This window comes from Lampris incognitus, chromosome 10 (assembly GCF_029633865.1).
Source record: "Lampris incognitus isolate fLamInc1 chromosome 10, fLamInc1.hap2, whole genome shotgun sequence".
NCBI lineage: Eukaryota > Metazoa > Chordata > Actinopteri > Lampriformes > Lampridae > Lampris > Lampris incognitus.
In genome coordinates this window covers 13,229,766-13,251,590 of record NC_079220.1, presented here as the reverse complement: position 1 = coordinate 13,251,590, position 21,825 = coordinate 13,229,766, and the positions used below count along the sequence as shown (strand labels likewise).

General features: G+C 44.5%; 2 protein-coding genes and 1 non-coding gene across 4 annotated transcripts; 1 reads left to right on the top strand and 2 right to left on the bottom strand.

Annotated features, from left to right (window-relative positions):
* Positions 1–81: 81 nt before the first annotated feature.
* On the bottom strand, positions 82–154 carry trnar-ccu (transfer RNA arginine (anticodon CCU)). The gene has a single exon. It is a non-coding gene; the product is annotated as a tRNA-Arg (tRNA).
* A 2,293-nt stretch (positions 155–2,447) lies between these two features.
* Positions 2,448–11,585, bottom strand: pick1 (protein interacting with prkca 1). Its single transcript, XM_056287751.1, has 13 exons — positions 11,474–11,585; positions 10,883–10,956; positions 10,427–10,538; positions 10,046–10,174; positions 8,836–8,902; positions 8,579–8,668; positions 8,345–8,398; positions 7,305–7,367; positions 6,994–7,127; positions 6,208–6,300; positions 5,993–6,043; positions 5,191–5,335; positions 2,448–4,551 (listed from the first exon to the last, which is right to left on the bottom strand). Exons 2-13 carry the CDS (start codon positions 10,921–10,923, stop codon positions 4,283–4,285), a joined length of 1,248 nt encoding a protein of 415 aa, XP_056143726.1. The 5' UTR covers positions 10,924–10,956; positions 11,474–11,585; the 3' UTR covers positions 2,448–4,282.
* LOC130119300 (galectin-2-like) lies at positions 11,135–19,902 on the top strand. 2 transcript variants are annotated; one of them, XM_056287757.1, is made up of 5 exons: positions 11,135–11,214; positions 12,162–12,235; positions 12,465–12,544; positions 18,703–18,874; positions 19,718–19,902. In XM_056287757.1, exons 2-5 carry the CDS (start codon positions 12,233–12,235, stop codon positions 19,862–19,864), a joined length of 402 nt encoding a protein of 133 aa, XP_056143732.1. In that variant the 5' UTR covers positions 11,135–11,214; positions 12,162–12,232; the 3' UTR covers positions 19,865–19,902. The 2 variants fall into 2 exon arrangements, with proteins under 2 accessions (XP_056143732.1, XP_056143731.1); XM_056287756.1 differs by having other exon boundaries at positions 11,185–11,204.
* The last annotated feature ends 1,923 nt before the right edge of the window (positions 19,903–21,825 follow it).

Sequence of the window (21,825 nt, the reverse complement as noted above, 5' to 3'; positions counted from 1 at the left end):
ACGCGCTTGCGTCATTATAAATCTATTGTGTCAAATGGCAGTTTTATTTATTTTAATGTGTAAAGTAGAGAAAAATGTCGCCACCCCAGATGGGACTCGAACCCACAATCCCTGGCTTAGGAGGCCAGTGCCTTATCCATTAGGCCACTGGGGCGCGCTTGTGGGTGGGTATATTAGAAATATATATACGTGAGATTGTATCGCCATGCTCATGATCTCAGGAACAACCTATTTGTCATTTCATCTAATGTACTACGTACAAAAGACAAAACACCACCACCAAAACATACAAAAACAGAGAACAAAGAAAAAAAAAAAACAGCCAGCAAAAATACATGAACACCTTTTATCCTTGGCGGAAATTCAAGTCGACGGACTGATTGATAAAGATTAGCTCGGCAATGTAACACAAACTTATTGTAACAGAAAAACGACAGCAATCTAAGTGTAGGATTACTCCCATGACGATGGAGACCAGATCGGCTCACTTTCGGGTTTCATTCAAAACCATCATGGGGAGAAAACTTAACAGACTACGATGTACCGACAGATTTCAGGCGATAGAGCTATTGGTGACGTCATCGGGAAGGACAGTGACCGCAAAGGGCGCAGTAAATGTTGATGGTGTTGAGTAAAAATCGGAAGCCAGAGGGCTGACCATCATGTGTCTCTCATTAGTAACTCTGCCCCTGAAATCACGTCAGATCATTGAAATATTTGGAAAAAAACGAATAGAAAAGCAAAGGAAAAAAAGTGGGCTTCTATATCTAGGTCCTTGCTTTTTTAATGTATCTTAACCTGCTCCTTTGTGCCCTCCATCTGTTTACCTAATTTTATTTTTTGTGTTTGAATTTGATGTGACATTGTTGCCACCATTCCACCATTGTCTGAGCTTTATGTTTCTTTTTGTACATTTATTCCCCATCTTGTTTTGTATATTTCCTTGTATTTAAAAAAAAAACTCTGCCCAATGGCTGTATTATAGTAGAACTGGGTACTGCGCCGCCACCTCTCAGCCCTGCAGCCAATTTTTTTCCAGTGGTCACTCACGGTATTGCAGCGAAAAATCCCCTGCGGCCCAAAGCATTTTCCCCATACAGGCGTCCATTGTAACAGAGACGCCTGTAAAACTGTTGACAGGGCACCTGCAGCTATAATTATGGTCAATTATTACTCTTTGTATTGTACATTTTTAAGCCATGGGGTTTTAATCTTTTTTTAAAATTTCCAAAGCCTAGAAAAATAATTTTTTCTGCATGACGGCACGGCTGTGTACGGGCCGTTCTCATAGCCTAGAAGCTTGATGGGAGTAACACTACTGCGCGTATTCAGTGGGCCCCAAGTACCCGGAAGCCAGACACTTTTTCGCTGACGCTAGATCCAACGGGGTGTAGGCACAGAAGTAGACGTGATTGGTTGTTGCGTCGGCCAATAGACAGCACGGAACCTCGAAGCGCGCTGGGGCGAACTAAGTTATCGTTAGTTAGCTAGCGATAGCAATAGCGGTAGGGTTACGGTTACAGTCCGATCTGGCAATCTTAAGGTCAGTTGTAAGCTAGCTAGCTAAATGTTTCAGTGCGCTTCGAGGTTCCGCGGCGTCTATTGGCCGACGCAACAGCCAATCACGTCTACCTCCGTGCCCACACCCCGTTGGATCTAGCATCAACCAAACTTTTTCGGCGTATGTGCCAGGCGAGCAATTCTCATAGGAATGAACAGGCGCCATTTTTAGACCCGGTATCAAGTTCTACTGTAATACATCCATGCTCTGCCCTTATATTTCCTAAAATTGTCAGTGTGACACGTGGTTTCCGATATGCTACCGCCAACCCAGTCAAATGTTGACAAAATCTTGGCAAACGTTTTAATGAGCCCATTTATATTTTTGTCTTTCTTTAGTCCAACATGAAAATAAATACTTTATATTGTTTTAAATAAATAAATACAATTTAAATAAACCACAATAGTTGGTTTATACCTTGTCTGTTTTATACATGGCTTCTGGGCCTGTGCGTTCACTGACTGTGGTGGGGGAATGTGGCGTGCAATGCATCTTGGAATGCTTCATTTGTTTATTTGTTGTTCTATTCGTTTGACTTATGTGGATTTTTGCCCTTCGCCTGGTCCTCGTGTGAGTCTGCATGCAGGGCCACATAGGGGTAGCAGTGTGCATCTCTTGCCCATTTGCTGATCTGTCTGTTGTCTCTGACATGATGATGATTGCTGCTTGTCTCTGAGTTTGTGTGTCTGGGTGGACTGTGAGAACTTTATTGTCCTTCTGGGATAAACAAAGTTGTCTGAATCTGGAACATGTATGCTGAATTATGGAACGATGAAATTAAATTTCTGGGCAAACATTTAGGGAAAAATTGGTAAATTGTGTGAATCTGTTTGGTTATTGGTGACTGATCAAGAAATGGACAACAAAAACAATTAAGATTAGGGTGCCTTTTATTGAATGTGTCTGTCTTGCTTTTTTAGAGGAAAAGAAATCCATTTCTTTAACATAATTGAAAGTGCACATAAGTAACAGTGCTCCCAATGGTTGGATGAGTTTTCAAACACCTACTTTAAATATTTATCATAAACATGAAAATATATTAAATGACAAACGGACACATATTGACTCCTCCACCAAGGAATGTTGTGTGCAACTAACATTTTCAACGAGAGTTGACGGTCCAAAAACAACGGCATAGACCAAAGGCCTAGTGGGTGTATATGCAGACTCATACTTCAATTTTTTTACTGATAGTTATAACTTTCAAATATAAGATACCATAAAAACAGTAACAATACAGTAGCATTCTTATAACACATCATTTAGGACTTTGAGTCAAATTTGGTCGAAACTACATTGTTTGCCTTTGTAAATATTTAGCTACATTTGTAGTGTTTGTTTATTATGCCATCACCACCAAGTACCATGACTCCGTCACGGCATGTGTCCACTGAAGCCTTTTTCCCAGTCAGAACACACTGATGGGATGCTGGAGAAACCTGAGATTAAGTGCCTCCATTATAAATCTATACCAACATCCCAATCGATCATTCTAATGGGAAACCACAGCACTGTTCTGAAAACAAAAAACAAAAACAGAAGAAAAAAATGATTTCAAGTGGAGAATGGGCAGTCCATTAACTCATGATAATGTCATGAGAAATTAAGGTGGGAGGCTGAGTAGAGTAATACAGGAATGAAAGCCCTGGTAAGATATACTTCTTGACCAATGGGGAATTAAATGGACTTCCCAATGCGGGTAACAGAGGCCAGTCAACTCTCTTTAGGTACAGACGAGAAATATTTTGAAATAGTCTAAATTTAAATTAAGAAGAGGGGAAAATGGTGCACTCTGAAAAAGAGATGCCAATGGCCATGGTTTGGAGGTGTCAAACTAAATTAAAACTTTTTTTCTCAAACTAGCTTTATAAAAACTAAATACTCAGTGGACACACACCTTTTAAGACAGGATGGGCATGCTTGGGTCAGACAAAAAGCTGCAGTGTGTCAGCAGTGTGTGTAACAAAACCTCCAGTCTAAGAACAAACCTGCACCTGCAGTCATGAGTTGTGTATCTTAAAATGAATTATTTTGTTGATTTACCAGTCGCCTCCCACAACAAGGACAAAAATATGCTTCTCTTGGCCCTTTCACCCAAAAAAAAAGACTTTTAAAAGTAGCCAAAGGACAAAAATAAATGTTAACCCTATAATGTGCAAAGTGCCTTAGAGAGCACTTAATACACATCTTCAAAACTAAATAGATCCCACAACCCATTGGTTATAAATTCAAAGATACCGAAGAAGGCACGCCCCATATGCATACTGTCAGAGCCCCTTTAAGCCTTCAGGGGAAAGTAAGTCACATGTCACACTCATTTAGCAATGAATGAATTTCTGAGGGATGACTGGCCTTAAAAATGCCCAGCTTTTACATCATAGTAAATTAGAAACTTTTTTTCTGGGGTCACTGAGAACCCCAAATCTACTACAGTGAAAGATAATGCCATAGTAATGTTAAAGGAATATATAACCTTTCTATAAATCATTAAGGTGTACTGAAAGATACACCAACAAGGCCCATGTACAGTGGTAAAGCAGCATTTGTCAGTAGTATAATCCAGCGTTGAGCACGTTTTGACATTCTTAAAACTTTTTCAGTTGTCATACTCCACACCAAAGATCATTGCTAGGTGAGTGCGTTGAGATGAACTGCTAGTGAAAATGAACCGAGGCATAGACTGACACTCTGCGTGACCGCAATCACACCACACACACGCTCTCAGTAATCATCGATCAGCTTCTCAGCACCATTCTCAGCTTGTCTGCCTGCCCCGCTGCCTCCTTCCTCTCCTTCACCTCCTCCACCACACTCCCCCTCCTCCTCCTCCTCTGTGTACGAGTGGGACTGGCTGCCATAGTTGATCATGGTGCGGGAGAGATCCACTTCGATGGGAAAGACATCGGCCTCCTTCAGAACGGCGTAGCACTCATCGTAGTAGCGCGACATGCCCGACACAAAGCGCTGCAGCTGGAACACAATGTCCTGGACTTGAATGGGTAGAGAATGGGAGATGAGGATTGGGTGGAGGAAAAGAAGGTGGAGATTATGTTTAGAAATTCAAAATGTTGAAAGGCTCAGGTTCTGACAGAAACTCAAGAGAAAATGGTTGGCTGTTTGGAAGAAAGACATCCTAGGTCAAGGTAAAAGGAAAATTGTAAAAGAAAGACCATGGCTATATCTGTCATTCAGTGTTTGAGATCTGGTGGTTGGGGCTGTATTTTACAAGACCACATCACTCTGTGCCTACAGCTGGCCTAAACATGTCTGTTATGCATCTCCTTTGGCTGGCTTTCTGTCTGTCCCCCACCCCCCATTTCTGCATTTTTTTTAACTCTTCTTATATGTACACTGTGGCTAGACTGCATCCAGACCATGTAGACAAACGATCACAATGTGAGCCAGACAACTTCAATGTCTGGTTTTGCAGATCTGATTGCAATGTGAGCTAAGTCTGATTACACAGCATCCAGTTCTAGCATTTCATCGATGCCCATGTGGTTCCATTTGTAATGGAAAAATATCCAATGACTGTAGAGAGATGATATGTCCATTCACTCAACTGCAAAGCAATTATTGATGAGTTTAGTTACTTGGGTTTAAAAAAGAGAGAAAAGACAAGAACAGACCGTGTTTCTGATCCAGTAACTCTATCTTCTCAAGCACGTCCTTTCTCATCTTGGCGAAGCGGGCACGAGCCTCCTGTCGACAGCGCAAGATCAGACGGTACTCATAGTTACCAGTGCTGACACGATACATGGGCTCTCCCATAGCCTGCAGGGACAAGAGAACTACATTCAGCACCTGTGTACTGAACATGGCACAAACATCAAGAGGAAGGGTGCAATTTGTGTTTGCAGATGCACATCAGTTAGTGTATTGAGATATGGTTTTACAGCGCTGTCACTGCAGCAGCACATGGTCTCAAACACACATCAATTTCAGTTAGAACAATTAATGTATACTGTAAGAAGTATATTGCTTTGCATTGATGATTTTTAGCTCTGGCTATGACTGGGTTGGCTTGTTTGTCTGACCAGTTTTTCCTGAATATTTTTGTCTACCTGTGGTGGTAGAGACATGGAGACATGTCATATTGAGGGGTTCCAGGGGCATCCTCCCCGGAAGAAGGAATCAATTTTTGCAATGTTTTCAAACAAATTTGATGTTTAAAAAAAGGGGGTCCCTAAGGAATGAATCAAGACCCAATAAAGAAATACTGTCATAGAGGGCTGGGCATATCCTTTTTTTTTTTAAGTCATGTATACATTTCTTTCCCTCCTACATTTTTCATATTAGGGGAAAAGACTCCTCAGAGAAAGCATCATCGTAAAAAGAGACGCATAAAGCAACACATTTTCTCTGTTTGTGTGTCATTCTTTAACACATTTCTGTTATTTCATGTTTTGTAGAGTTGAGTGTGTTACTTACAATGCTGCTGTACTCTTCATCATCCATTTCCTTCACCTTCAGGCAGTATGACTGCAACACAAAGGTTTGACAGTTATGCTGCTGATCAACATACAACTTGTCTTAACAGCTGTGTAGTACCAGTTCCAGTCATGATGCGTTTCACTGAATGTACATTTAAGATACCAAACCAAACCAGGAAAGGGGAAACCTTGTATGCAGTAATGTGATCTCACCAGATATTCAAACTTTACATCCAGGTACTTGCGGATAGTGAGCTTTGTGTCCGGTATAGCCTTATGAAGATATGTGTTCAGATCATGGAGCATCTGTATAACAGTAAACAATAACATGGACGTGATTAGTCAGGGTCTGAACATCAAATGTAAATATAAAAAATACCATTTTGTAGTGAAAAATGTCATTGCAGAACAGGGCTGGGATTACAAAAAAAAATTGCATTAAGACCACCTATTTTTAATTTTATTTCTATTTTTTTGCAGCTATATGTTAAGTTATGAAATAAAGTAGATAGTCCTGTCTTTTTCCCCATTGGGCTTGATTTTGAAAACATGAATTTAAAATCACTCCCCAACATTGTTTTTAGAAGACGATGCCATTTACTGTCGTCAAGTCTCCCCAGATAAAGTCTCAGCTTTACTCCATTCTGAAATTTACCTGCACAAACACACTATGACCTGAACTCCCTTTACTCTGGTGTGTTTGACAGAGGGAGGTGTTTACATTCAAAGACACACTGAGCTTGGCTGACAACGTATATAACCACATCTACAGTTAATGCTGTTGAAGATTTCTTCCTACAGCCTAAGTATTTAGTTCAAAGAATATACAATTAAAAAAATATTAACTCCAGCACTGGTGATGCCTTGTTGAAACAAGCAGAGCAAGTTCATTCATCATTCTCACAAAAATCTATAATTTCTTCTTTTCCTCCTTTGGAGTTGTATGTGCTTTTAAGGGCAATCTCAGGTGACGTCCTCAACACTACATTGTGTACTCACGGGCTTGATGGTCTTCAGTAGCTGAATGCCAAATTTCTCAATGTTGCGATGAGCTTCTGCAAACTTCACAAAGGCCTCACTGGCTGCAGCCTGTGGTTCTCGAACTCCGATGACAGAGAACACATCCCCAAAAGCTGGAGGAGTGACAAAGAAATCCAAAACACAAAAATCACTTTAGAATTATCCTCCTGGCTGCTAAAGAGATGTCAGTAAATGCAGCTATTGAGTTTTAATGCTGAAAGGAAACCAGAGGCTGCCTAAATATAAATAGCGAACAAATCACTTTAATAATTTTGAGCATGTTAACTCACCTCTATGAGTTTGAGAAAGCTCAAAGAAGGCTCTGAGTAGTCTCTTCGTGTGCTCCATCATCCCTACAGAGAAATACAGAGGTATAACAAGACATGCATTACAGGAAATGACTCCATTTGAATCGCATATACATTTGACTCAAATCAGCACATCCTATTTACAACATTTACAATTTCTGACAGGTATGTAAAAGAACACCTGATTAAAAGGTAAGATTTCTATCATTTATGAAATTATTGCTTTTCTGATGGCAACAAAACACAACATACAGTAAATTGCTTGATGCTATACTCCTGCCGAAATCAATTTTCTTGCTAATACCTCCTCCAGCTTGTACAGAATGCAGGTTGTTAGAATTTTAACTGGTGCTCACAGAAGAGGTCACATCATCTCAAATTTGGCATCACGTCATTGGTTTTCTGATTTGAAGTTTACTTTATTCAGAATTTTATTCTTAATTTTTAAAACAGGGGCAGGTTGGCTTTCCAGAATGAATCCGAGTGATCCCTGGGCAGAAGCTTTAAGGTCAATTCTGACTAAAGACTGAAGTTGGCTGAGCCATCTGTGAGCCTACCTTCTGAAATGCCTTGCACAGTGAGCTTAGGCTGGCATCTTATCCTAAAGATGTGCTTTTGGTGTAATGTTGTTTTCTTCAAGATATCGTAGTTATTTGTTCATATTTTTTCTTCCAGTCCCTTACCCCAACCTTATGACTGTCTATTTGGTTTGGCTGCCATCCTCCCTTCTCCTGTGTAAACCTTTTTTTCTATCTTTTGTGCAAAGTGTTATATAAAAAATGTTAGTATTATTATGTAGTTCTTTAAATGAAACTGGGTACTTGCTGGTTGCAGCAGCTGACTTGTTTCACCAATTAAGCAAAAAAAAACAAAAAACAAAAAAAAACCAACAACAATAACAACAACAAAAACAAGTCTAATTAGAAAGACTGCAACGGAGCAAACTGACTCAAACTTTTTTGTTCTATTTTGTCTATTTAGGCAATTATGGGACAATTGATAACAGATTTTAATCAGTTTACCTTTGTAAAGCTCTGCTGTTTTCTCCAACTCTTCCAGTCTCTTGACCAGCCCATCTGTAAAGAAATATTAATTCAAATAAGCAGTGTGTGTCAGATGCTCTCGATAAAAGATTTATTTTCAACAGCACACATTGTTATATTAATCCACCTAGCTGTAAACTGTTGATAAAAATAAACTTGTAAAATAGTTTAAGTCTTCCTTTAAAAGTGATTAAATGACCATGACAATCTCACCATTGCACAGAATAGCTCTGCTGAGTCCAAGAGCATCTGCTGTGCCTGAGCTCATATTTTCCACTAGGCGGTGCTTTACTTTCTTTAGTACTGAAACAGAAAATCCACAAAATGGATAAAACCTGCACCAATTTACCAAATATGTTCAATAATAATAATCTCAAATGAGCACAAATAACAATAATATGTACATTTAATCCAGTCTTTAGTCAAACAGTCTGTTTAGTCAAACAAGTTGTCTTTGTTGAAATAGTTACCTATATCCAGAGTCTTCCCCTGTTTGGGGTCTGCCTGCAGTTTGTTGTACTGGATTGTTGCTTCTCCCTACAAACACACATGCAAGAGATACAACCCTTCAAAAAATGAGGACAGGCATAGATTCAATGAAAGACAACCATAATAATATTGTGATTATATATCCATCTGACACTTATACTGATAGTATTTTAGAAATCAAAAGCTAAAACTAAAAGTACAAAAGAATGTGTCACAAAGCAAGTTTTGAATCTTTCACAAAATTTACGTTCTAATGTCAAAAATGACTTCTATGTGCAGTCTTTACAAAAGTGATCCAATCTAAGCCTTTAATTCCCACGCTGGACCACCTCTCTAATCCACTGTGAGGAGAAGCATTCAACTTCCTGTGTGTACACAATGAAGCCCAAAAACAACACAGCCCCCCTGCTTAGCTATGTTATGCCACGTGATGAAATGTATTGTCCTGCTCTGTAAAGCATGGCTGACTAGCCATTGCCTCCATTCTTTTCACTGTCTGATGGGAAGATTGCATCCAAAACCACACCATCACGCGACTCATTGATAGTAGAGCCAAACTTCGGGAAAGGCAATCTGTTAGAAATACTGCAGCTAACTGTGAGTACTCTTTTGATTCCTCTGATTTTTTTGTGTAGCAATGTAAAAATATGTTGATTGATGTCGTAGTGAATTCAGTACAACTAACATAGTGAAATGTTTCATGTAAAAGCCAGCGGTCATCCAAAGGGAAGAAATTCAGTTTTCCCATCAAAAGCGACTATTGTGTGGTGTTTTTTTTTATTTTCCCCCTTTTTCTCCCCAATTGTACTTGGCCAATTACCCCACTCTTCATATCCAGCTTCCCACCCTCAGACATGGCCAATTGTGTCTGTAGAGACGCCCGACCAAGCCGGAGGTAACACGGGGTAGGGCAATGGAATAGACCCCTACGCTACCCAGGCGCCCTGTGTGTGATGATTTCTAAAACTTATAATTACTTTTCCCTATTGGATCAACTAATTTTTTTTTTAAGAAAAGAACTTTGAGACAATGGGTGTTAACTTTCCATTAGGACTCCAAGGGAATAATCATAATGTGTACTGTGTAACAGTCAAATGCTTGACAGTCAAATGTTATGTTATGATAGCTGACATTATTCTGTTTTTTTTTTTCAATGGCTATTGCCTCTTACTCCATCCCATCACTGCTTACCTGGACAGCTTGAATCATTTTGGCCACCTCCACCTTGGTTTTTCCTTTTACAGGTTTGCCGTTCACCCCTGTGATTTCATCACCAGCTGCCAGTGTCCCATCCAGAGCTGCTGGGGTGTTATCAAACACCTGGGAGACAACAAAGACCAGATTAGAGAGGTAACAATGTAATTTACTAATGTTTACAATAACAACAGGACAAATGTCACCCCTGACTCAATCAAATATTGTTTTATCAATATTTGTATCATGCGTTTAACAAAAAAGGCACTTTACTTTTTCATGAAGCTTATAAGAAGTGATAGGAATACCTTGATGGAGGTCAGTAAATTTACTGACTGTTAAAAATTAAATATATCATTATGGTGATATTTTGCCCACCTGTACAATATAGAGACAGGGGCAGTACTGTGCGCCACCCCCAATGCTGATCCCTATTAGATTCTGAGCATCTTTCTTCAAGGATACGCTGCCAGGTACAGTTGGTATCCCCCTGTTGAGGAAGCAACATGAAAACACTGCAAACACACATAAACGCAGCGTCCTTTTTTTAAAATCTCAAAACCTTCAAATCTGAGATTAGATTGTTTTTTCCCCCCAAAAGTGACAAATTTTCATGCACTTTTTCCAGGCATATTAGCACGTTGTTATTTCATATTACCATTTTCGGGTGTTGGCGCTCATATATTGTAACAACTATAAAATAATAGTCAGACACAGACAAAAATACGAAGTTTGAAAATTACTGAATATTTCCCATTGCAGTCACATTAAAGCAATTGCACCTCATGTTGGATGCCCCATATAATAAAAACAAACAAGATGTTTGTGACTTACAATTTATCCTCCTCCAAGTCATAGTCCATGTCTGTAAACATCACAGGACGGTTTGACTCCTGTCTTCTTGTAACCTGTTAGGTAATTAAAACCATATAAAGTTACAAGTCTACCTATTTTTATCTCAGACCTGAAATTCGTTTTCAGCAGGGAATTCAAATCGAGTAGCAGCTATCAAGCCAGCTAACAATACTAGTGACTTTTAGCTGCATTCGCCTTTAGTGCCATCTTTCTCAGTTTGATGTGGGGTGGTTCATGACTGCTGCAGGAGCAGGGAAAACCAGCCGGCCATTTACAATATTCAATCGATAACTGCAATCAGGTAAATTAGAGTAAGTCAGGCGTAATACCGGCATCGTATGCAAGCAATTGTGTTTATTATGAATACCCTGGTGAAATTTTGATAGCCATCAGGGAAAAAAAATGATCCTAATGCTGACGTAGGCTACTAGCTAACTAAAACAACTGATAGATGCAAGTAGCAGGTGAATTTGCGAATAACCACGACATTTCGATAACTACTCAACGATTCATCCGACTGTGCTAGACTGCGCGACATTCTCATAAATGTCCGTTTACGTGCACACATACCGTATTCTCGTTCAAATCGTCCCTTTTACACGCAAACGTTTCATTTTAGATCATTTGACAGGTCCTCTGTTTACTTTTCTTCGTCACTTCCGCCATATTAGAGGAAGCCGTCTCAGAGGGGGCGGGGCAATAGACAGTCCTCAGTCAGCTACGTCATCAATGAAAGGACGTTTGTGTATTAGTTCTATTTGTCTAGATTCTGTTTACTTTATTCTTTTTACTCAGAAAACAATATAGCTTTCACAATAATATAATTCTTATTGTTTTAGGCGGTTGGCATCAAACGTATTGCTGCATTACCGCCACAATAATACAATTTTACTTTGCAATAATATTAAATATTGTCAACGCGTTTTTGTTGATATAGACTCAAATTCACGTGGAGCGAGATGCATTTTTCTTATTGACAGTAAATCTAAATTAATTTCATGTATTGGAGTCTAATGAATTCCAACAAATTTGGCTTGCATTTTACTCGGTAATCAAGTGGGCAATTAATCACCGTCTATGCAGCTTTTTATTGTGAGTTTCAACAGCCCAGTGATTAGTGGTTAACAGTGCTCCTGCGTTAAACAAGCTGCTTGATGATGATGAAGATATTACGGCCTATCTTAAGAGCCTAATCGTTTCCCCCCCCCTGCTATATAAAGAGCATTAAGACGTATCTTTAAAGCACCCTGTCTCACAGGAGAAAAGACTGGACTTCTTGTGGGTCCTGCTAGATCAAGGATTATTCCTCCACATCAGGGCGGTATAAACATGGTATGTTTGACCGTTTTCTACGCTCTCTATCTGATTTTACTTTGGGTCTGCTGCAATAAATTTGCTTCATGCTGAATGCAGAGCTCGCCTCACAGGAGATGGTTAATTTTTGATATTATCGGAGATATACTGTCATAGTACTGGAATTTGACGCCATAAATGAACATATTGCATCTTGTAATTCAGCTTATCTAAAACTGTGAACTGCAACAATGTGTGTGTCTCTCAGGAGCTTGAACTGAAGAACGTGTTTCTGAGAGCCGGTGATCAGCTGAAAGTGAAAGGGATGATAGAACATGACGCTGAAAGGTGAGCGATAACTGTTGACCTCAGCTATTAAACTCCCTGATTCAAAAGCACGGGCTGGGTTTTTGACCGCGTCTCACAAATATTATAATCATCTACTTGAGTGTAGAATTAGAAATCTGAAAAAAATGATCCCTTTACCCTAGAACGACCAAGGCTGCCATTTTGACGGTTTTGGATTTTCAAAGTTTAATAACTTTGTGGGGGGGGGGGGAGACCTGTCGCTCCCGCAATGCTCCTAAAATTGCATACATTTGCAATAAAATTATTTTTAGATCAATTGCACACAAAAAGTTAATATCTACCTAAAACGACCATGAGAGGTCAAAAAGGCGTCTTTGTGCGCGTCATGGTACTATTCGTGACGTGTTGGTCACGTCATTTCCTTCGCGACGGTCGTTGCTCTGTCCTAGAAACACATTAGCGTTCTCCAGTACAGAGTAATAATCTAAACTTAATTTGTGATTATGGCCAACATGTCTGGGTTCAGACGCACCATGACTACCACCGAGGCGTTGGAGTATTTACAGGCGTTGGTAGCTGCGATTTTAAATTGTTTGAAAAAAAGTATTAAAATTGTTAAAATGTTAATTTTGGTGTAGGCCGTTTCTTAACAGACATACTAACATATGCAACGCATTAATCTCAATTAAGTATTTATCTTGACAGAATATAGTGTAGCATGGATAATAAGACACGGGACAATATCTTACTGCGCTGACCATTTAGTCGAGCGGTTAGCGATGCTTCCTACGGTGCGGGCGATACGGGTTCGCTTCCCCGCCGCGGCAGTTCCTGTGGTTGCGTTGTCCACCGAATTCGCTACAATAGTTTCAAAACCGTGGTGGACATTGTGACCGCCCACGGTCGTTCTAGTAGCTTTTAAATTCTGATTGTTGTTTGGGACTGTTTCAATAGTTATTTTTCAGGTTTTTTTTTTTTTACATTTCACGTTTTATAGGCCTTTCTGCGCTTGTTAGATTAGCAATATGTGTTTTCCGTTTTGTTTTTTCAGGTAAAATTTTCAGTTTTGCTATTCAAGTTGGACCATGTCTCTCAGAAGTTTAAACTGTTTAAAAATAGTCTTGTGGTGGACACGTATTGGGGACAGAATTCAACCCAGGAACTAAGGGTTAAGTCATGGTTGCCCTGGCAGGTTAACGCAGGGTTAAGTTATGGTTGTCCAGCCAGTTTTCTGGTTATTCTTGCCACCTCCGCTCAGTCGAGCTGTGGGTTTTGTTTGTCTCGCTGATTTACCGTGGATTAAAGAAAGTTGCCTACACGGCTAAAGTGTGAACCTACGGTCTTCTCCGTTACTTCGGCTCTACACTGGTGACCCCGACGTCGGTTTTCGGATAAGTTTTCTGAAACAACACACATTATGGCTACGAACGCCGTTGCAATTAAACTGCCGGAGTTTTGGGAGTCTTCCGCGGCTACATGGTTCGCGCAGGCTGAGGCACAGTTCGCGCTCAGAGACATAACAGCAGACGAGACCAGGTACTACTACGTAGTGGCAGCGCTGGGGTGCGCTACGGCTTCCAGGATAAGCGGTTTCATAACCAACCCACCGGCCGATGGTAAATACGCCGCACTTAAACATCTCCTCCTTGAAACTTTTGAACTGTCAGCAACGGAGAGAGCACGTCGCCTCTTCGCAATTCAGGGCTTGGGAGATGGCAAACCATCGGAGCTAATGAGCAGGATGTTAAACCTACTGGGTCAAGAAAAGCCATGTTTCCTGTTTATGGAGCTGTTTCTGCGCAACATGCCGCCCCACGTCCAGACTGCGCTCGCTAACTCCACCATCACTGATCCCCGTGAGCTGGCAAAGGAGGCTGACCGATTCTTCGTCGCTACACAACGTTCCTCCCATGCCGGGGTGCTGGCTCCTACCTTCACTGGCCCCCCGCCGACATCGCGGGCGTGGCCCGACGGTGGCGCCACAGCATCAGACCGCTACAAGCCCTCTGGACTCTGTATGTACCACGCTCGATTTGGTGCGAAAGCTAAACGGTGCCGTTCCCCCTGCAACTACAGGCCGACGGGAAACGAGAGGGCCAACACTCAGTAGTGGCCATGAGTGTTGGCGATACGAGCAGGCTACTCTTCATCCTCGACACCATCTCCGGTCGGCGATTTCTTTGTGACACGGGCGCACAGAGAAGCGTGCTCCCTGCTACTGACGTCGACATCATGGGCGGGGAGCGGGGCCCCCAGTTGGCGACGGATGACGGCAGCCCTATCCACACCTACGGCGTGCGGTCTGTAGAACTGTGTTTTGGTGGACAACGTTTCACGTGGGAGTTCGTCATGGTCAATGTAACGCTTCCCCTCCTCGGAGCTGATTTTTTTGTGCGCTTACGGTTTGCTAGTGGACATTCAGAACAGCCGTCTGGTCGATGCCTTAACCTTCTCCTCCTTCGCATGTACGCGGAGGGAAGCGGCCTATGCAGGTCTAGCCAACTCTCTCTCAGAGGCAGACAAGTTCACCCGCCTCCTCGCTGAGTTCCCTGACCTCACCCAGCCTACCTTCTCTGCACCCACCGCTAAGCATGGGGTGGAGCATCACATTGCTACGAAGGGGCCCCCGGTCTACGCCAGAGCCAGGCGTCTCGACCCCGCCAAACTCGCCATTGCCAAGTCTGAGTTCGAGCACCTGGAACGCATGGGGATCATCCGCCGCTCTGACAGCCCGTGGGCGTCCCCACTCCACATCGTCGCTAAGCCTGATGGAGGTTGGCGCCCATGCGGGGACTACCGCCGACTAAATGACGCCACCACGCCTGACCGCTATCCTGTCCCGCATATCCAGGACTTTTCTGCAAACCTGTCTGGCAAATGCGTCTTCTCAAAAGTCGACCTGGTCCGTGGTTATCATCAAGTTCCCGTGCACCCCTCAGACATCCCCAAGACAGCGGTGACAACCCCATTCGGCCTATTTGAATTCCTACGAATGCCATTTGGACTCAAAAACGCGGCCCAGTCCTTTCAGCGGCTGATGGATTCAGTGCTCCGTGGCCTTCCTTTCATCTTCGTCTATTTGGACGACATACTCATCGCCAGCGCCTCTGAGGAAGAACACCTGTCCCATCTTCATGCCCTCTTCACACGCCTCAGCCAGCATGGGCTGATCGTCAACCCGGCGAAGTGCCGGTTCGGGCTGACAGCCATTGATTTCCTCGGGCACCGCATCACTGGGGACGAGGGCAGTCCCCCTGCCCTCAAAGGTGGAAGCGGTGGCGGCCTTTCCGCGCCCCCAAACAGCTCGTGCGCTCAGGGGGTTCATCGGGATGGTGACATTCTACCACCGCTTCATTCCTCGAGCCGCCTTTATCATCCGGCCACTGTACGAGGCGCTGAAAGGCATATCCCCCAACCAGGCGGTCGACTGGACAGCAGAGCGGGACCGTGCGTTCACCGAGACTAAAGCTGCGCTCTCCCAGGCTACCCTGCTAGCGCATCCTTCACCTACAGCGCCTATTTCCATAACCACGGATGCATCGGACTATGCTGTTGGTGCGGTTCACGAACAGTGGGTGGGGGGGGGCTTGGCAGCCTTTGGCCTTTTTCAGTCGCCAGCTTACACCCCGAGAGCGCAAGTATAGTACTTTTGACAGGGAACTCCTCGGTCTCTGGCTCGCCGTCCGGCATTTCCGTTTCCTGCTAGAGGGCCGCGAGTTTACTGCGTACGTGGACCACAAGCCCCTCACGTTTGCCATGTCCAAGACGGCCGAGCCATGGTCCGCTCGCCAGCAGCGACAACTCTCCTACATTTCGGAATTCACTACCGACATCCAGCACGTCGCTGGTAAGTCTAACCAGGTAGCTGACTGCCTGTCTAGGGCAGTGATTGGAGCGGTCCACCTAGGCCTGGACTATGCACAGATGGCTGCTGACCAGGCCACGGACCCGAGCATCCTCCGTCTCCGGGCCTCCGACACGGGGCTCCGCCTGCAGGACGTTCCTTTCAGCGACACAGGTGTCACCCTCCTGTGTGACGTCTCCACAGGACAGCCCAGGCCCATCGTCCCGCACAGCTGGAGACGCCCCGTATTTGAAGCTGTGCACGGCCTCTCTCATCCAGGCGGTAAGCCATCCGTGCGCCTGACCTCTGCTAAGTTTGTGTGGGAGGGACTTAAGAGAGACGTGAAAGCGTGGGCCGACTCGTGTGTTGCCTGTCAGCGGGCTAAGATACACCGCCACATTAAGGCGCCCCTGGAACGCTTCGCAGTGCCGGAGAGACGATTTGACCATGTCCACGTCGACCTGGTTGGTCCCCTACCCCCCTCCCATGGGTTCACCTACCTCTTCACTGTGGTGGACAGGACTACGCGCTGGCCTGAAGCTGTTCCCCTGGCATCCACGACGTCTGCTGATGTGGCCCGGGCTTTTATTGGGTCGTGGGTCTCACGTTTCGGTACGCCTTCCGACCTTTCATCTGACCGTGGGCCACAGTTTACCTCAGAGCTATGGAGTGCTGTGGGTGAGGCTCTGGGCGTCAAGCTTCATCGCACTACTGCCTACCACCCTCAGGCGAACGGCCTATGTGAGCGCTTCCACCGGTCCATGAAGGCTGCGCTTCGGGCTACTCTCAAGGACTGCAACTGGGTTGACAAGCTCCCATGGGTCATGCTGGGCCTGCGGACCGCCCCGAAGGAAGACCTACAAGCCTCCTCTGCGGAGCTGGTGTACGGCACGCCGCTGCGAGTCCCAGGCGATTTCATGCCCAATGCAACGCGTCCCTGGTCAGCTGTGGACCAACGAGCCTCCTTGCTGGACGGGGTCAGAGCTTTCACACCCGTCCCTACCGCCCAACACGGCGCTCCGGTGTCCCAGGTGCCCCCAGGTCTGCAGTCAGCGGACTACGTGTTCATCCGTCACGACGCACACCGCCCCCCTCTGCAACCCCCTTATGACGGCCCCTTCCGCGTCCTGGAACGGGGAACTAAGCACCTGGTGGTGGATTTTGGGGGCACGGCCGAGCATGTTTCAGTGGACCGAGTTAAACCCGCACACCTGGACTTGACGCAGCCGTTGGAGTTAGCCCAACCTCCTCGTCGCGGTCGTCCCCCGGCTCCGCCTCCTCCCCCCGTGGAGGCCCGAGCTGCCTGTTCTGCTCCTCATGCCGACCTCCACAGGCCCGCGTCAATGCCTCCCACAGACACTCCGGCCCCTGTTATCCGGAGCCGCCGCGGACGGCCTGTCGTCCACCCGCGCCTGCCTGACTTCGATTACTAGGGCGAATTCTGGGGGGGCTCATGTGGTGGACACGTATTGGGGACAGAATTCAACCCAGGAACTAAGGGTTAAGTCATGGTTGCCCTGGCAGGTTAACGCAGGGTTAAGTTATGGTTTTCTGGTTATTCTTGCCACCTCCGCTCAGTCGAGCTGTGGGTTTTGTTTGTCTCGCTGATTTACCGTGGATTAAAGAAAGTTGCCTACACGGCGAAAGTGTGAACCTACGGTCTTCTCCGTTACTTCGGCTCTACAGTCTAACGATCACGGATGAATAGGCTCGGTAGCCCTTGGCTAACGGGTCCGACCTTTTAGTCGACTGGTTAACGTTGTCGCCCGTGGTGTGGGAGCCCGAAGGCTCGCGTCCTGGCTGTGGCGATTCGCGGGGACGCGAAACCTGAAGGAAGGGGGCAATGTAACGATCACGGATGAAAAGGCTCGGTAGCCCTTGGCGAACGGGTCGGACCCTTTAGTCGACGGTTTAACGTTGTCGCCCGCGGTGCGGAATACACGAGTTCACGTCCCGGCTGTGACAGTCCGGCCGGGCTGCCCCCCGAATTCACCACATTGGTGTCAGAGGTAACGATCACGAATAAGTAGGCTCGGTATGGTAGTGTGACGTGCATGTATGAGTTGGGTCGGACCCTTTAGTCGAGCGATTAGCGATGTCTCCCGGGATGCGGGAGACATGGGTTCGCGTCCCGGCTGCGGCGGTTGCCCCCCGAATTCGCTACAATGGTATTATGACTGCCCATGGTCGTAGGATTCGTGAAATCCCGGTTAATCTAGTGTGGGGAGTTGGGCCGGCTGGTTAAACACCGCGGCTCAATTAAACTTTTCATCTCGTCTTTTTCCATTAAACTATTTCCTATCTGCAACACGATGGTGACGTTTACTACTTGGTATCCCCTCCGTCCAATCAGATTCCAGATTGACCTTGGCTGTGGCGCAGATGACCTGGCGCTACACTTTAACCCCCGTTTCCATGACGGCACAGATGGAGCCGTACTGGTGTTGAACTCCAAGAATGCCGGTTGCTGGGGTAACGAGAAAAGGGAAATCCAAAACCCGTTGGAGAGGGGCTCTGATGTTAAGGTGAGGACATACGGACGGGGGAAAAGGTTCGCTTAGGAAAGAGTCCACTTCAGAGCACTTGGAGTATACTTTTTTTAAACTTAAAAATATGCGAGGGAACCTTCATTTTACTTTTATTGTGCTTGCAAAAGTTAAACATGAGATTAGTATACTTGAACTACTACTTTTAGACTTAAACGGAAGTCCACTTCAGTGCACTTTAAGTACACTTTTTTTTAAACCAAAATATGTAAGTGAACATTCATTTTACATTTATTTTGCTTGCATAAGCTAAACATGAGATTAGTATACTTAAAGTACTACTTTTAGTTGGACTTATTGATTTTTATTTTTTTGCACTTTATGTAATTGTCGTCAGCTTCCGTCCTGGTCGTGTACAGGTATGAATTTAGTTAACTTTAAATAAGAATTCAAGATTACTTTGTTTGTTCTGTGGGGAATTTTTCTTGGACATAAGTACTCTTACAAGTGTACTCCGATAGACTAAAAGTAGGACAGTTTCGTCCCAAAGAGTCCAGAGTTGGTATATTTTAGTATACTTGGAAAGAAAAACCTCACTTGTGTAGAGGTTTGTTTTGGCAGCTGTGTAGTGGAAAGTGGTTCTGGCTGGTGTAGGCTAGCACCGTGTGGAGGGTTCAAAATGGTGACGTCATCTTTAGACTCGATATTCAGTTTTATATTTTTGGTATTGATTTCAAATCGGCATCCATTTGTTGTCTTTCATTTGATGTCAAGTAAGAGTTGTACTGGATGTGGGGACTGACAGCTAGACATTTTATTTTGCACAATGTGATCATCTTCAAAATATGACTGTAAACGATCATTTCTGCATTTTATTTTTAGATTGTCTTGAAGCTGGCTGGAAACTCGTTTGACGTGGAGCTTCCTGATGGACAGGAAGTGACTTTCCCCAACCGTGAAGACATGGATGTTATCAGCTACGTCAGAGTCAGAGGAGACTTCAAACTTACCTGCTTGAAGATCTGTTAGGAGGGGGAACTCTTTCACCCGTGCATGCTGTTATAATATATTTGATTAACTGGTCATCATATAACGACTTTGTTAACTAGTATGTTGCATAATTGCAAGTTAAAATTTTATTCGGTGAGATCCAGTCTTTCAGTTGGTCCTGGGGTATGACTACAAAATGTACCATTGTGCAAATTGATATCATAAAACATTTAAACTATGACGTTGTGTTTTTCTCATCAGGGAATCGGTTTTACAAATGAGAAAATTCTGATTCTGCCAAATTTAAATTTTGATTCTTTACCAAATAAGTTTGCACATGCAAGGGATATGATAGACTCGGACTTGGGAGCATAATTAAAATAAGGAAAAATGATCGTTTTTTTTTTAATACTAATGTAGAAATGGCCCCAAAACCTCCTGCTGGGAAAGTCATCAGCGGCAGCTAAATCCATTAAACTAGACTCAAATATGACCTTAACAGATCACAGTTTCACCTGTTCTCTTGGACATCCTGATAAATATGCATGCCAACGAACATCTCTACACTTGCAACGCAGGACCAAAGAAAATAAGAGAAAAACACCACTTTCAAGTAAGCACATTTAGTGTCAATCGCAAGCACATGTGCATGTAACTCGATTCACTCAAAAATCTTAAAACCTTCACGTTAACAATGACGATAGTGATAGTGCCATTAACCGAAAACTCAAATCCAGCATGGCAAATTTCCCACTACACCAGAACTGTCAAAACAAAAGCTTGGTTTGTAACGTAGGCGAGTTGCATCACCGTCAGCCTCATCAGGCTAGATATGCATATTAATATTGATGGATAAATTCATATATTGCCCTGTGTGATGGCCTGTCCAGGGTGTCTCCCCGCCTGCCGCCCAGTGACTGCTGGGATAGGCTCCAGCATCCCCCTGCGACCCTGAGAGCAGGATAAGCGGTTCTGATGGATGGATATTGATGTTTTCCCCCCTTTCTTTTATCCAGTTTTTTTAATTGCTTTCCCCATCTCTTTTTCTCCCCTTTTGTACTTGGCCAATTACCCCACTCTTTCGAGTCGCCCCGGTCGCTGCTCCACCCCCTCTCCCGAGCCGGGGGGGAGGGCTGCAGACTACCACATGCCTCCTCCGATACATGTGGAGTCGCCAGCCACTTCTTTTCACCTGACAAGTGAGGAGTTTCGCCAGGGGGACGTGGCGCGTGGGAGGATCACACTATTATCCCCGGTTCCCCCTCCCCCCTGAACCGACCGACCGACCGACCGACCAACCGACCAGAGGAGGCACTGGTGCAGCGACCAGGACACATACCCCCAAACTGGGAGTAACATGGGGATTCGAACCGGCGATCCCCGTGTTAGAATGCAATGGAATAGACCGCTATGCTACCCGGACGCCCCTCTTCTATCCACTTTTGATACAATAAATCTGTCCAGTCACGTTCAGGATGTGCAGAAAGACACCAGGGGCTGTTTTTCTCACTATGATTGTACTGGTCTTCTCTGTCATGTAGGTTGCAGGGCGACGTGGTGGTTGGCCCCGTTGCTTCACAGCGGAAAGGGCGCTTGGTTCAGTCTGGATTGCAGCAGCTCACTGTCCTGTATGGAGTTTGGATGTTCAAACTGTCCTCTGTGTTGGTGCAGCACCTTTCCTAAGGCGGTGCAAAGGCGTGCCTGGCGCGTCGTTTCGAAATCCGGGGTCATTTGGTGACCCGGTGTGGTTTTGCCCGGCCCAACAACTGGCTTAAGCAAGTCTATAAAGTAAATTCATTCCGAGTGTTTCATGCGTCTTATTCAAGGCTGAAACCTCAGATTGCTTTTCGCTGAGTTTGAAGAGGAGTACTGTGGACGAGGTCTTCATCCTGAAAGATTGCAAACCAATTCCAGAAACAGGTTGTCTAAAGAGGGTATCCCCCCCCCCAATAAAACACTGCATGACATTTCAATAGGAAATATCATATTGCTTGTTTCCC

Bases quoted from the DNA above. Each gene is read 5' to 3' on its own strand.
- pick1 (XM_056287751.1), bottom strand. From the start codon at position 10,923: ATGTTTACAGACATGGACTATGACTTGGAGGAGGATAAATT. The intron at 8,399-8,578 runs GTGAGATTGTCA...ATTTCTTTACAG, and splicing joins CAGAGCTATTCTGTGCAATG to ATGGGCTGGTCAAGAGACTG. The intron at 6,301-6,993 runs GTGAGTACACAA...ACTGTTATACAG, and splicing joins TACTGAAGACCATCAAGCCC to ATGCTCCATGATCTGAACAC.
- LOC130119300 (XM_056287757.1), top strand. The intron at 12,545-18,702 runs GTGAGCGATAAC...CCGTCCAATCAG, and splicing joins ATAGAACATGACGCTGAAAG to ATTCCAGATTGACCTTGGCT. The intron at 18,875-19,717 runs GTGAGGACATAC...TTTTATTTTTAG, and splicing joins AGAGGGGCTCTGATGTTAAG to ATTGTCTTGAAGCTGGCTGG.